Source organism: Salminus brasiliensis, chromosome 1 (assembly GCF_030463535.1).
Source record: "Salminus brasiliensis chromosome 1, fSalBra1.hap2, whole genome shotgun sequence".
NCBI classification, from domain to species: Eukaryota; Metazoa; Chordata; class Actinopteri; order Characiformes; family Bryconidae; genus Salminus; species Salminus brasiliensis.
Window position 1 is genome coordinate 75,906,733 of NC_132878.1, and position 15,501 is coordinate 75,922,233.

The window sequence follows — 15,501 nt, forward strand, 5'->3', positions numbered from 1 at the left end:
AGCTAACAGATAAACGTTTCAGACAGTTCGTCATCCAAAATCCTCCAATTTAATAATTTGCCTCTTCGATCCACTGCAAAAGTGAAGCCTCCAGATGATTCGGCTCGCTGACTGTATTTTGGGGTAGTAGACATTTAATAGACAGTAGCCCCTTTAAAGTGCTCATCGGTAGAGGCCTTGTTTAAGGCTCTTTTAAACCTTCCCATATAAAGATGTTAAATGTCAGGTTTTTTTATTGTGATTTACAGTAGATGTGGTGTAGTTTAGTAAAGACTGCAGATACCTAAATGATGCTCAAATAGAGATTTGAAATCTGAAATTATTGCAGATGAAATTGGAGGAAGTCATGTTGGGTGTCTGAACAAAATCTTGTATCCCCCTTCTTTTTACATATAACTTAGAAATGCTAGGTGCTCTTTACATAATGGAGAGTCATGAAGTGTTAGTTAGCTATAAGTGACTTTATATAAAGGTCTTTTAATACATTTATTAACTGGTATCTAATAATGTGGAAACAATATAAGAATGTAATCTATTTACAGGTTTTTATATCATTTCTGTTCATGTGCTGTAGTCCAGCACCTTTTAAATCCTTTATCAAGTAGATACCCATCTTTTAATGATAGTGTATTGCCTGTCAAACTCTGTGGTCATGTATAGTTTTGAAGCATTGGTTTTGGGTTGTTTGTCATGCCTGGCTAACATCTCTCTTTTTTTTTTTTTGTCCTTATGCAGTAATCTAGCACCATGACGAACACAAGAGGCAAGAGGAGGGGAACCAGGTACATGTTTGCCAAGCCCTTCCGCAAGCATGGTGAGTTCTTTTGAACTTTAATGGTGTCCCTGTACATAATTGAGGCTTAACTTTTTAATGTGTTTTAGAAATGGCCATTTCTGTCTTATCAGAGTGCTAAAATGATGCTTGAAGACTGTTGAAAAGAAGCATAGTGTACATCAACTAATTTGGCACAGAATACCCAATACATCCACTCAGCTGCTGTTTTTTTTTGGTCAGAAACTGATTACTGACTGGATAAACCAGACATGTGCACCATGTTTGCTTTGTGTGCTTTGGTTTAGTAGAATGGAAATTATTGTAGTAGAAATGAAAATGTTCTCTCCTCTGCCACAGGCCCAATCCCTCTGTCCACTTACATGCGCATCTACAAGAAAGGAGATATTGTTGATATCAAGGTGAGACCCCTGTAACAGAAATGTGTGACTGAGCTGATGTATTTGTTCATAAATGGGCATTGTGCATGTCAATTTTATTAATTAATTTTTTTGTAGGGCACAGGAGCAGTTCAGAAGGGCATGCCTCACAAGTGCTACCATGGCAAAACAGGCCGTGTGTACAATGTCACACAGCATGCTGTAGGCATCATTGTCAACAAACAGGTCAAGTAAGTATTGTTTAAATATTTGAAGTGCCAAATATTTCCGCTAAACGTGGAAGGTTTACTTGCATTTCTTTCAGGATGTCAGGCACTTATGATGCAGCAGTGGTTGGAAATGCCACACATTATAAATACTTCAATTTTCAATAAGTTGGACCATAAAATATTCAGGAAGTTTTGAAATGAAATGTGCTTTATAGCGGTTTAACCACCAGCTAATGTTTGCCCCAAGCGAACGCAAGCCTCAAGCTAACATGCTAGTCATAATACCACAAATTCAGTCTGAATCATGTTACTGTTGCATCTCCAGGTGCACCCCATCTTCACTTTGCCATAAGGGCAGCTCTGTGTCCTCTGTGGTCATTCATGTGGGGTAGAGCAGTCAGCCTTATGCACCCTGGTCAGACTGCTTCATGTCTACACCAGATTGTCAATAAGGGAACATTTTTACATGTACTTTTAAAGCTCTCACCTCAGTGTTGATTTCCACTCACTTGTGGTGCTTAATCCTATTAGGGGCAAGATCCTGGCAAAGAGAATTAATGTGCGCATTGAGCATGTGAAGCACTCCAAGAGCAGAGACAGCTTCCTGCAGCGTGTCAAGGAGAACGAGAAGAGGAAGATGGAGGCCAAGCAGGCCAACACCTGGGTGGAACTGAAGCGCCAGGTATGAAAACCTGTTTATCATCTAAGTGTTCCTTTCTGAACTTGGAAGTAAAAGCATTACTCTTTTAAATGGTTTGAGAACCAAAAACCCAGTTCAGAGGACCTCTGAAGTTTGTTGACTTGGTGAAGCAAGATCCCCCCAAAAAGTTAATCCATACTGTTTCCTGATGTTTTGTGACCTAATATTTTTCATTTTCTCCCTGTCACTCTAGCCTGCTGCCCCTCGTCCAGCTCACTTTGTCAGCACCAAGAACAACGAGCCCCAGCTCCTGGAGCCCATCCCCTACGAGTTCATGGCATAAATCCGCTGACCATAATAAAATTGTTTATACACACAATACCTGTCTGGAGATTTTGTTCTCAGCCTTTGATGTGATTATTAATCAGTGAAGTAAAAAGGGGTTGATTGGTACATTTTGCAAATGGGCTATTTAGTTAATATCAGTGCTGGCCCCCAAGAACTTTGTAGCTCCATGGCAACTTTACTGTAGGAAATGTATTGGGTCTGTTTCCCAGGCAAGGATTAAGCCTAGTCCTGGACTATTTCCTTTTCCTCCAGTTCCTCCATTCAAACTGCTGTGTAGTCCAGGACTATATGTAATCCCTTCTTAGATAACCAAGCAATTAATTTGTAATGGAAGTTTTTGTCAATGTAAACAAACTTTCTCAATTTGGTTCATTTCTGTTCGTCATTGGCTGTAAAGGCTTTTAAAGGATGACTTCCAGATTTAAATAATTTCAAAGCATATTAAAAAGTAGGTTTTTGTGTGGCAGTGGAAAGTCTATTTCATGGTTGTTTGACTAGTGACTAGAAACATGCTTTAAATTAAAGCCAACAGGTTTGTAGTGAAGCTACAAACTTAAGATGGCCTTATTTACACCTGGTCCCCTGACCTGAGTATTTATTAGGTTATATCTAGATAAGGCCAAGTCACATCAAAAAGCATGTGTAGACAAGCTCCCAAGACAACCTTCAAACCGATACAGATCTGATCGCTCAAAACATTTGGATCTGGTTTACAGCTGGTTGCTTCATATCTTAAAACAAAAATCCCTGCATTTACACAGTAGTCGAGTACATCTCGGGTTAGTCGGACTCGTGCGGCAGTTGTTACTGGCTCTGGTTGTTGGATGCTTGTACACTGCTGTAACGTGGCTTAAAGGCCTGTCAGATCCCCTCCTGAAGTGGTGTGAGTGATCGGACCTGTGGTGTCTGTTTTAAATGCGTGTTGGGTGCGTTTACACTTGCGTTTACAGATGTTTGAGCCACCGCGTAACTGTGCAGCTGACACGAAACGAGTGAACTGGAGCAATCGAGCTCAGTCTGACTAACCAGAGACGTGCTTGACTATCAGGAGTAAATGCATGTGGCTGAAACCTTATATCAGGATACAGTCCAGATACAGTCTCTCAGAGTGACCAGGTGTAAACAGGGTCTATGGGTTTGTGAACAGTTGTGTAACTAGTAGCTACCTACACTGCAACAGCTGGAGTCAGTCTGGAGTCTCAGTCGGGTTAGTGCATACAGTGTACACTAGAGGGTAGTGTTAGCTTACCAGTTCTCAGCAGCAGACGCAGAAGCTGTGCCTGTGTTTAGTAAGACAACATGGTAGAAGTGATCACAGGGGACTATCAGATCTGGCTGGTAGTTTGAGAGGCATGTTATCCCAGCTGCACAGGATGACGTTCAAATAAAGGTAACAGGGACTGTGCACACAGGCTAGGATTGATGTAGGTGATAGGTGTGTTATAATACAGTTTATATTAATATAAATTAAATATGAAGGTTAATATATGAGGCTAGTATTCTCCTAATGCATTTTATTCAAAGCAGCCTCTCATCTCATATCATAGGAGCAATACTGGAAGCATTATTATTCTATTATAAGAGCTTTTAGTTAAAAGGTTTTCTGCTGTTTTCTTAGAAGAGGAAACAATATTTCTGTCTGTAAAACAATACTGGTTTTAATGTGTTAGTTATTATTTTATTTCAACGTTTTTACTGTTATAGTTTATTGTTGTTGTTTTTTTACTGCTTTATTGTAGTGTTTTAGTTTCTTGCTTCCCGAACATTTATTGTCCTGTATATTTTTTGGAAGAAAAAAAGGGGATTAAAAACAGATTAAACATTAATTCCAGATAGTAAATACCTGTTTCTACTGATAATGTACACTGAGGTTCAGTAGCCTCTTTGTGTGAAGGGTGAAATGCAGAGTGGTGTGAATAGGCAGGAGTGAATGATTCTTGGAAGACAAAAAAAAGCTAGAATCAAATTTTGTAACATAGCTGATACATTTGTCTGCTTGTTGCGTGGGCACACTCCTGGCCATAATATATTATGCTATGTGCACATAGAGCTTTGTTTGTGCGTTGTGTGTGTGTGTGTGTGTGTCATGTGTATGCAAGGCCCACCTCACTCTGTGTAACCAGAGTGAATGGCTGACTGGATATCTGACAAATATGTTATCTCATCCCACCTCAGTACTTTACCCAATATTTACTTCAATTAGGGTCAGTTTCCTGAGATAGGAGCTACAGGTTTGTGTGTGTGTGTGAAGAGAGAGAGAGAGAGAGAGAGAGAGAGAGAGAGAGAGAGAGACACCTGATTTAGTAATATTCTCTCAGAATGGCTCAAAGACCGTTTCACTACACACCTAACATCCAGCCTTTATGGTTATTGAACCACTATTGTATTCCATGTTAATACAACATGGAGCCCAGAACCTTAATGGCCCCATATAATAATCCCACCTACATAAAATGTGCTATAAAAAAAAGAAAAAAAAGATAATGATGAAGAATGTAAATATTTCAAAACTTCCCACTCCACATATGAAAGATTAGCTTTCATGCTAAGCTAAGTTTAGCACTGCCCTCATATTCTTACATTATGAGGAGTGTTTCGACTGGACTACACTTTTTTGAATGAAGCACAAATCAGGGCTGCCAATCAGAACACAAGTAATTTACATAATGTATAAATATAAATCTTAAACACACAATAACAACAAACAGCCTGGTTTAAGAGACAAAAACAGGTAAAATTGCCCTATAAATATACATTTATGACTGTTTCTCATATAATAACATTTTTTATGCCACATCCAGAACATATTTTACACTACCGTGGACAACAATGTCCCTGTACTCAGAAAAGAACAGAAATATATAGACTCAAAGCACACATTTAAGGGTGTTTCAAATCAACAGGTTAGAAAGTATAGAAAAAAAACATTAAACTGTGTGGTAATCCACTGTATACTACAAGCGCGTCCCATAGAGATTAGGCTGAAAAACGCTGGAGTATTCCTTTAATCTGCTTGACCCAGATTGATCGCTAGCATAGTTTTCATATTCACACAGCCCTCTTCCCATAACAGCACCTTTTCTGGACACACAGGCCTCAGATGATAACACAAAGGGTCAGTGTGTTTGGTGAGAATGTGCAGAAATGACCAGATAACCTCACCACATGCCATACCTATCCAGTCTCACTCGAGGGCACAAGATAATGTCTGTAATGCTATCATGCTAGTGTTGGTATATCCATATATTTAAACACTTGGGTGCAGGTGACCAGGTCTTGCAGAGGTAAGGGCCAATGCAATCCATCAACAGGTGACATGTTGGCCTGGTATTGATCACTGATCTCCTGCTGTTGTTAAGGTTCAGCCTGCTTGTACTCAGCATAGCCAAAGTGTCCTATTAAGACATGAGAGTGGTCAAATAGTCTTTTTATTCAGTTTTATTCTTGAATTAGTGAAATATATGAAATCACTGTGCAGATGACTGTGAGGGGCAGGGGGGAGCAATTGCACTGGGGCCAATGGCACATAAAAACTTTATTGGGCCCCTCATATAGATACTGAGACAACTGTACACCCATGACTCACAGAAAGGTCCAGTTTCCTAACAACGTACCTCACCAGTTAGCATCCATCAACACTACACACGCAGTCCTGATGCCTATTTATCCCCCTCCTACTGATGCATGCTCAACTATGCTAACACATCTATCAGAAGCTGTAACACAATATATTCATGAGTCATATATTTTGCAACAAGGCCCTAGTTGCACCACTCTGAACCGTGCATGTTCTGCTTTGTGCCAATTGGTTTCCTCAGACCTATATCTCAAAGAAAAATCTGATACTGACACTGCATTAACATTTTTAAAATGAGTCAAAGAGCTACCCCTAGATTACTGCTGTAAGCTGCTCAAACATATCCCACATATTAGCAATAAGGGGAATCTATCTATAGATTGTTCTTTATGGAAACATTATTTAAAAAATGTAGTTCTATGTAGCGTCAGAAAATCACTAGTCTAATAATCTGGGGCCCTGTGTAAAATTGTTTTTGTGGGGCCCAACATCCCTGGCAGCACCTTTGGCCACTCTACATTTAATATGAATATTTGAAGCTTGCAAAATACATTGCATATGTTTTATCTGAAGCATACAGTAGACAATAACATATTTTACAGTGTATGCTGCTGTTTTCCAGTGACTACATGAAGATATTACAGAAACTATAAGATTTCCCAAACTATAACACTGTAGTGTGTGTAGAAATCCATTAGAAAGTGCTGTGGAACAACTTAACTAAACAATAACAAACCATGCAGAACCTTTTAATCAGTCAATAAAGATCAAAAACACTATGAGGAAAATATATATATACTATAGAAAAATGAGTGCTTCCAACAGACTTATACTGTAAGAGAAAGTACAGTATGCAAATTATTTTTTTTATTATCATCATTACAAAATGTAAACCAATCAGCAACTGAAATTCTTCAAATTGCGTAATGAAGTGTAATTGAGTAATTGTTAGAGCCCTAATTGGAACATGTGTGTGAGAGGTGCATGATTGGGTTTTTCCTCCCACAGCAGATCCAGAGGTGCTGAGAGGCGCTGACTCATAGCAGTTACTGATTGAATAAAGCGAGAGTAAATAGACTCAGGGGAAGAGGAGAGGTGAAGGGGGGGGGGAGGTAGTGGGGAGTGGATGAAAGCAGTCATGTAGCGCGAGCTCCTTAATCATGCCCGCTTGACACTCACAGATTGAGGCCTTCAAGCAGCACGGCAGCCATATCGACCAGGCGTTACACATTAACCACGGGGACAAGCAAACACACAAGATGGCGATAGCACGACTAGGCATCATGCTGTCTTCTAGGTCTGGACATGTCTCTCGATCTTTCTCTCTCATACACGTCTCTGTCTCCGACTCTGTTAATTAAAGATAGCTTTACTAGGTTTCAGTTCAGGTCAAGACTGATTAGCATGCCTGGCCTATATACACCAATCAGCCATAACATTAATACCACCAGTGTTTCTACATTTATTGTGCATTATATCAGCTGCACTTCCCACATAGGAGACTGTAGACTGTAGTCCGTCTGTTTCTCTGCATACTTTGTTAGCCTTCTTTCACCCTGTTCTTCAATGGTCAGGACCCCACAGGACCACCACAGAGCAGGTACTATTTGGTGGTGAGTCATTCTCAGCACTGCAGTGACACTGACATGGTGGTGGTGTGTTAGTGTGCATTGTGCTGGTACAAGTGGATAAGACACAGCAGTGCTGCTGGAGTTTTTAAACACTGTGTCCACTCACTGTCCACTGCTGCACAGTTTGTGTTGGTCATCCGCTAGTACTTCATCAGTGTTCACAGGGCGTTGTTGGTTGGATATTTCTGGTTGGTGGATTGTTCTCAGTCCAGCAGTGACATTGAGGTGTTTAAAAACTCCAGCAGCACTGCTACACCTGATCCACTCGCACCAGCGCAGCACACACTAACACCATCACCATGTCTGTGTCATTGCAGTGCTGAGAATGACCCACCACCTAAATAATACCTGCTCTGTGGGGTCCTTTGAAACCCTGAGCATTAAATGACAGGGTGAAAGGAGGCTAACAAAGTATGCAGAGAAACAGATGGACTATAGAGTGCTCATATATGGCCAGTGGAGCTGATATAATGGACAATGAGTGTAGAAACAAGGACGTGGTGTTACTGTTATGGCTGATCAGTGTATACAGTACTGTTGCAAAAAAAGACTTTGACAACTTTAACAACTCTCAACGTGTTTCAAGCAAGTATGCATTGATTTAGCTATGCAAATACATAAACTTTGCATATTGGTCGATACCCGATACCAATCCTATATCATTGTTGAATTAATAAACCGTATACCTCACCATGTGGGAGAGACTTAAGGCATCAGGATTGACTTAAACATTACTTTACTAATTTTCTTAAAACAAATGAACACATAGATATACATGTACTAAATTGCTATTTCTTTCACTAAAATAAACAATGGTGCAGGACCTTGACACAACATTCAAATTCAAAATAAAAAAGGAGTCAAACTTCTTAACATATATTAAAATACATTAAATGTTACATTAAATTAAAACTGAAAATAAGTAGCTTCACTTTGTCAAACACACAAACAGTAATCAATCTTTTTTTTTGCATAATTCAAAATAAAATCTAGCAGGTGAACCTGATAATAAAAACTTGGTCAAATATACAAGCAGCAATCAAAAACTGCAAACATGTGAACATTAGTTCATAGTGCAGTATCAAACCAACAAATTGAAGTCAAAGGATCGTTTTCATGGATCGGCCTAATTATCCGATACCCGATACTAATATCGGATCGATGTATCTCTAGTATTAACTCCTATTTTTTGTTATCTAAATTAGCCTTTTAGCTATAATGCAAAGAACAGAAGAAGGAAACATCAGACACCAAACATGTATTGCCTTAGCAAAATTGTGTAAACTTGGTGGACTGTTCCTTTAACATCGTAGTTAGGAGGCTAACATGAAAGACTTCAGGCCTAGTGGTTCTATAACAACACGACCAATAACACACACAGACACACAATGTGGCCGGGAGCCAGTGTTTGTCTTTTTTTTTTTTTTAGTTGTTGTTGGTTATCAGTGCAGACCATGGTCATTCAGATACAGATACAGAGTTTTATTGATCCTGCTCACAGTCATTGGAAGGGCTGGGACGCTACGAACCGGATGAAGAGGAGGAGGAGGAGGAAGGGAGGGGATCAGATAGCAGGATAGTTGGCCTCTGTGTTGGCCAGGGTCAGACGAATACGGCGTGGGAGGGGGTACTGGACGGACTGCCGAGGCCTTGATCTGCCCCTAGTTCTTTAGGCAAAGAATAACACTTCTGCTTACTTTTATACATTGTAGGTGTGTAAAAGTTGTAGTAAGTGTCTGTAGGTGTATGAAATACTAAGGCATGAGTTAACAACAACGACAAATGAGCAGTGGACCAGTGGACTGACATGCATTTATTCCTAATATAATCATTTGCATCATGATTGTACTACCAAGTTGAGTATGCATTAGGTATGCATGCGTGCATGTTACTGCTACTGTAACGATGCTTACCAACCATCATTTCTACAGAACTCTGTCTCTTTCATAAATATGACAGTAAAATCAGCATTTTAGAGGACCTATATCATAAATAAATGGTTTTGCTTTGATAATAAAAATGAAGTCTACACAGTCCATACAGTCCATACAGTCCAAATATGGAAACTAAACCACAGTTCTGTGTACCAGAAACCAACTGCATTTACATACACTATATGGACAGAAACGTTGGGACACACTCAGAAAGCACTGAATTTAAATGTTTCATTTAGCCCCATTGCCATAGGTGTATAAAATCAAGCTAACCTAGCCATGCTGTCTGCCTTTACACACACCAGTACAAGAATGGATGGTTCTAAAGAGCTCACCGAATTCAGCATGGTACTGTAATAGGATGCCTACCTGCTGTTAGATCAGCAAAGGTGGGACCAACTCTATAATAATGCTTATATGTTTAGAATAAGATGCCATAAAAGCACCTGTAGGTGTGATGTGTAGGTCGTGGATCAAAATCATTTATATAAAACAGTCTTAAAGGTACAGTAACAAAAACGGCCTGTTTAACTCTAATGGATAAGAGGTTGGAAAATGTATAAATGATTCACTATTGTTTTTGCTGCATAAAATGCTAATAATGTAAGCTGACTTGATGATAAAATACATGAAAATGGTAGGACATGGGCCTTGTGACCTACGTCAGCCTATCCTAATTAAATTAACTGGGATGAGTGAAAGTAGTTGGTATGGTAAGAGTCTGAGAAATAGTGCTAAGTTTGAGATCCCCAAACAAGGCCATTTTGGGACACGGCTTCAGAATGCAAGTAATTGAGCGGGGTTGCTGTAAATCAGTGAGCTGTACTCGCCGTTGATAAACTGTGATTAGTGTCATAAATTCCACGTGTGTGTGCGCGTGTGTGTTTGTGTGCTGTGTTATGATCAAGCCTGGCAGTCCTTCAGACACAGCGAGGCACATTCATACCCTACCAGGAGCCACTGCTGACAGTTTAATGCTCCCATCAATCTTTGTCAGGCAATCCCAAAGACCTTCATCCCCAATCACACGTTTTACAGGCCAGTGGCGGCAGTCTGGTGGCCAGCCCTAACAGAGCCTACAACTGGAGGCAGTTTTAGTTTCATACAAACAAACCATGTAAATATTAAGAAATTTCACTCTAGGCAACAGGTCTAGCAGGCCTGACAGGTCATCTTTATCTTAGCTTTATGCATGCCTTTTCTTCCTCAATCTAAATCCATTTGTAATGTCAGCCTAGGCCTAACATTCCCAAACTTGGGTATGAGTGCTCCCCAGGAGTACACAGCACAGCAGTTCTTTAATCCATTCGATTACAAAATAAACCCACCTAAATCCTTGCACTCTGTAGGGTACAAACATTACGCTAATTTAAAAAAGGTCAAGTAACTGTCTGGCTTTCACAGCTAAATTTCACAGTCAGTTCTATGAACTGCTAAGTTGTGATGCTTAAAGAGTGTACAAAATATGTGGAAGGACAAAGTTAAAGAAATGCAGTGCTGATGGCTGGGGGGCAGCAACCACAACGAATAAATCAATCATCTCCAGTGTCAAGGGAGAGCATGGCTGGTTTTAGCCTGCTTCAAGAAGACCCCATTCTGTTGTATTCACCATGCCCATATAATAAAATCTAAGCTTATACAAAATGTAATCTTAGCTAACAAGGCTAACACTTGTGTAAACTAAAGTGATGTCACATAAAGCTAAATCAGTAATTTGTAACCCTTATAACCCGCTATTATATAACAACACCAGCTTAAAGTGTACTTTACTACTGCCAAAGAACCTTAACTACCACTCTGGACAAAGCTTGCTGGTTTGCATGGGGTATTTTGTTGAGGTCGCCATTCTTAGGATGTCAGCAAGTGCAAGACCTCTTGGTTCAGAGGGTCACACATTTTATTCACCAAAATCAAATCAAATCAGGTTAAAAATGTACTGGTTTAACATATAATCTGAGATATTTACATTACTTTTTATATCGAGACGGTGGATAAGATGTCCTTTCAAATGTAGTGTGAGTGAGAAGAAGTCTTTGGTGGGGACAATATGACTGAGCTGTTGGTCACTGTTCCAGTAAGTAAGTGCGTGCAGGGTGCAGAATGTGTTTGCATGGGATGGATGGGTGATGAAATTTAAGATTTAAGCTTTAAGATTGCTTGGGAGTAGAAGATGTCTCGGAACCGACTGGTTTTGGCCTTCATGCTTCTGTACCTCCTGCCGCTGGGCAGCTGTGAGAACAGGCAGTGGCTTGGTGGCTTGAGTCCTTAATAGTCCCCCCGGACTTCCTCAGACAGTGGTTGGATGATGTGCTGGGCTGTGTGCACCACCCTCTGCAGAGCTTTCTGCTTAAGAGTGGCAACGGGAGAGACGCTGTTGTGCCGCCCGTGTGGTGTATTCTGTCCATGTGATGTGGACACCAGGTTACTTAAAGCTGCTGACCCTCTCCACAGTGGTCTCATTGATTGAGAGAGGTGCATGCACTCTCTCCTGTTCCCTGAAGAAATGAGAAGAGAAATCCATTTATACCCAGGTTTCTAATATGGGCAGAATAACAACATGACTTCAGTGTTTATGTCTAAATGAGGCCAAACAACTTGGCATTTCAAGCAAGGTAGTCATTTTCATGCCTGCAGTAGAAATATGCTTTAGCTTAGACATGCCTTACACATGCTTACCAGTCAAAGGTACCAGTCAGGGCCATTCGGAGTGTCACACGATGCTAACGGGTAGGCCAATTCTAATCAGTCTAAAGTGGGTAATTATTTAATAAGTCTACTCTGAAATGTTTCACGAGCTTTATTAAACTGTCATTAATAAAGAATGTGGTGTTTCACCCTCACCTTTTCCTCGTTCTGCTCGCCCCCGTCGCTGTGGTCCTGATGGTACAACCCGTCGACTACATAAGGTAGCCACGCCAGAAGGGCTGGCCGTAGGGTGAACAATCTAGCCTACCTGCAAACGGCCGGTAATTAGTTCATTACGAAAACCTCGTCTGTAACAAAAAAACCAAAAGGAAATCCTTAACTAACCCAGCAGCATGGGTGAACGACTGAAAGACCCAAATAAAAGCTTTGCATGCTTGTTCTCTGGCTGCAAAGCTTCCTTCTCAAAGTCCTGGAAACTGGAGGCTCATTACTGCAAGCACACTGGCTTGGTGAGTGCGGCAGCCCCAAGCCTATACACAAAATGGTCGCGGCCTTGTTATTCGTCAACTTTTGCATTAATGAGCGAGCTTCAGCTTTCTCACATTAGCACTGTTTTCACTTCAGAAGTGACAGTTTTTTTTTTAGTGTTTTTAAAAATGAGTTATGACTAAAAAGCTACTCCATTACCGATATCAATATATAAGCTCTTATGGTGTCTCCATGTCCCTCAGAGACCGTTTGTTTGTGACAGCTGTACTAAAAGCTTCTGCACCCGGTGCCAGCTCACCCGCCATCAGCTGAGCCACAGCGGCGAGAAGCCCTACCTGTGAGTGCCGTCAGAATTTTTACGCGTCCCCTCCATCTCAACCTCCTGACTTGCCTCGTCCATGTTTTCTTTGTAACGTGCAGGTGTTCCGTTGATGGCTGCACTGAGGCCTTCCCCACCAGCGCCAGCCTGAAGAACCATGTCGCGCGCGTGCACCAGCATAAGGAGAAGCGCTATGTGGCAAGTAGTCTTGATGCTCTGCTGGTAGAGGTGGGCAGGGTAGGCTAAACTTGCACTGATGAGGAAAGTTGGTGTCTGAAATGCACTGTGTGCTGGAGAGTAACCTAGCTCATGCATCAAAATGGTGGTGATGCCAGATTTGCAATGTAGCAATAGAAATATGGGAATCATATGTATTTATATATATATATAGTGTAACAATGAGATGGGGCTTACTGTATTTATTCATTGTGCTATAAGCATTCCATGTCACATTTCAATCACTTGATGCATTTTAATGATTGAATTATGCAGAAATAAAAGTGACTCAGTTTAGTTTCCTTGCAACTGTACTTCTGTGAATGCATAGGAAAGTATATCTCCATCAAGTGTCCAGAACATGGAACTGGGTATGCTAGTACATACTAGCACCAAGTACTTGCCAAAGAACCAAGATGGCAAAAAAAGATGTGGTTGGTGCTTAAATTTTTTTTTTTTTTTTTTTTTTTTTTTTTTTTTTTTTTAATAGTATGCTACAAAGTTGAACTTTTCTGCACTTACTGTAGCGATGGCTTGACTTTGGTTCTTTGAACCTTATTAATCTGTATTTACTTCATATTTAGTGCAACTATGAAGGCTGTGGCAAGGAGTTCCACAAAAACAAGCATCTGAAGACCCATCAATGTGAACATTCAAATGTGCTTCCTTTTGAGTAAGTAAGAAGTCTGTCGTTTTGCTTTTCTATTATCCATTGCATTTTATTTTTTATTTATTTTTTTTTTTCTTGCTCACATTAACTCTTCCAGATGCCATTTTGAGGGCTGTGGGAAGAAGTATGCTGCCTCCAAAACTCTGAAAAAGCATGAAAAAGTGCATAATGGTAATTGATCGTTGTGTTCCATAGAAGTTTGTCCCAAAGTTTGTACTGCATTCAGTTGACTTTGTATGTCTCTTGTACCAATGGCAAACTCCTAGGTTATCCATGTGCTGAAGAGGGCTGTCGCTTTATGGGAAAGACCTGGACGGAATATCAGGCCCACAGGAAAGCCGAGCACAGGGGTAAGCTGCTATGGTCTGTGGTGGGGTTGTGATTGTATGATTTTTACGATTTACCCCTAACCTGAAATGTTAGCCAACACATGCTTGACTGTTTGCTTCTTGAGCTGTGAGGCTAATGTAAATAAGTAGTGAAAGCTTGTACCTCTCCAGTCTGTAAATGGACCAGGTGATGAGTTGATGGGTGCTTTGGCAAAAGGCTATTCTTTGAACACAGAGCTGGATTCCTGGACAAGAAGTCTAGTCTTGGACTAGATGTCCGGGGTAATCGGAGAATGCTGTTGGAAATGGTGTAGGTTTGGCCTTGGTTTCTAGTGTTGACTGGATGAAAGACTTGTCTGGCTGTTTATAAATATGCCATTTGAGGAATGAGTTTTGATAAACTAACGCTAATTGCTGAACTGTGTGAAATCCTCTACTTTTCTTAATTTGCAGAGATCTTGCAGTGTGAGGACTGCAAGAAAGTCTTCCATGAAGCCTGGTTTTTGCTGAAGCACAAGCAGCTTGTTCACCTGGGTGAACGCCACAAGTTTAAATGCACCAAAGAGGGGTGTCAGAAAGCCTACATATCCCACTTCAAACTACAGAAGCACATTCTTTCTTTCCATGAAGGCAAGCGGTCCTTCGTCTGCTCTCATGAAGGATGTGGTAAAGCGTTTGCCATGGAAGTGAGTGCTTGTCTTGCAGATCTTCTAGTCAATAAAGTGACTTCTGGATTTTAATGATTACTTAAGCTGTAAAGCCTGACCCTTTCTTCTAACTTTTAAAGGAAAGTCTAAAGCGACATGGGGTAGTTCATGATCCTAAGAAGAGAAAACTGCAGGTAAGTATCGTGCAGAAGACTAAGGTGAAGCAATTGGTTTTACTTATTGCTTTATTTATGTGTATTTATTTATTTTTTAAAGAAAAAACTGAAGACCAAACGGAAGAACCCTCCATCCAAGGCCAAGGTTTCAGATGCATCTGAACTGTCTGCACGTCTGCAGAATGTTTCGTTAAACAAATCTTCATCCCCAGAGAGCCCACGCCCATGACTGTTCCACAGGGCCGGTACCTACTTTCTTGGTTCACTATTAACTTTCATTTTCTGGAATTGATTTCAGTTGAACACCATGCTAAATAAATCCACACTTCGCTGCAGCCCTGGTGGTCTTGTATTTTCTTGAGTCTCCTCTAAATTAAAGGCACTACCGGATGCTAACATGATGTAATATCTTGCTGCCTAAACTTTTTGAAACTGATTCTGATGTTGTAAATTGCCAGTGGATCAAAATGGGTGGCTTTATTGGCTTACCTTCAATG

General features: G+C 40.5%; 2 protein-coding genes across 3 annotated transcripts in view; both read left to right on the forward strand.

Moving 5' to 3' along the window:
* rpl21 (ribosomal protein L21) overlaps positions 1-2,399 on the forward strand; it is a 260,187-nt gene extending 257,788 nt beyond the window's left edge. The window contains exons 2-6 of one of the 2 annotated variants that reach the window (XM_072689237.1): positions 736-814; positions 1,133-1,194; positions 1,291-1,403; positions 1,914-2,064; positions 2,276-2,393. In XM_072689237.1, the coding sequence (XP_072545338.1) occupies positions 748-814; positions 1,133-1,194; positions 1,291-1,403; positions 1,914-2,064; positions 2,276-2,365 (483 nt within the window). In that variant the 5' untranslated portion in view covers positions 736-747 and the 3' untranslated portion in view covers positions 2,366-2,393. Of the gene's footprint in view, positions 1-735; positions 815-1,132; positions 1,195-1,290; positions 1,404-1,913; positions 2,065-2,275 lie in introns of both variants that reach the window. The other variant, XM_072689228.1, reaches the window with a different exon arrangement.
* A 9,983-nt stretch (positions 2,400-12,382) lies between these two features.
* On the forward strand, positions 12,383-15,301 carry gtf3ab (general transcription factor IIIA, b). Its single transcript, XM_072657724.1, has 9 exons — positions 12,383-12,667; positions 12,890-12,984; positions 13,068-13,164; positions 13,767-13,855; positions 13,950-14,023; positions 14,119-14,202; positions 14,635-14,867; positions 14,969-15,022; positions 15,105-15,301. The coding sequence occupies exons 1-9, from the start codon at positions 12,551-12,553 to the stop codon at positions 15,231-15,233; spliced, it is 972 nt and encodes a 323-aa protein (XP_072513825.1). The 5' UTR covers positions 12,383-12,550; the 3' UTR covers positions 15,234-15,301.
* Positions 15,302-15,501: the final 200 nt, after the last annotated feature.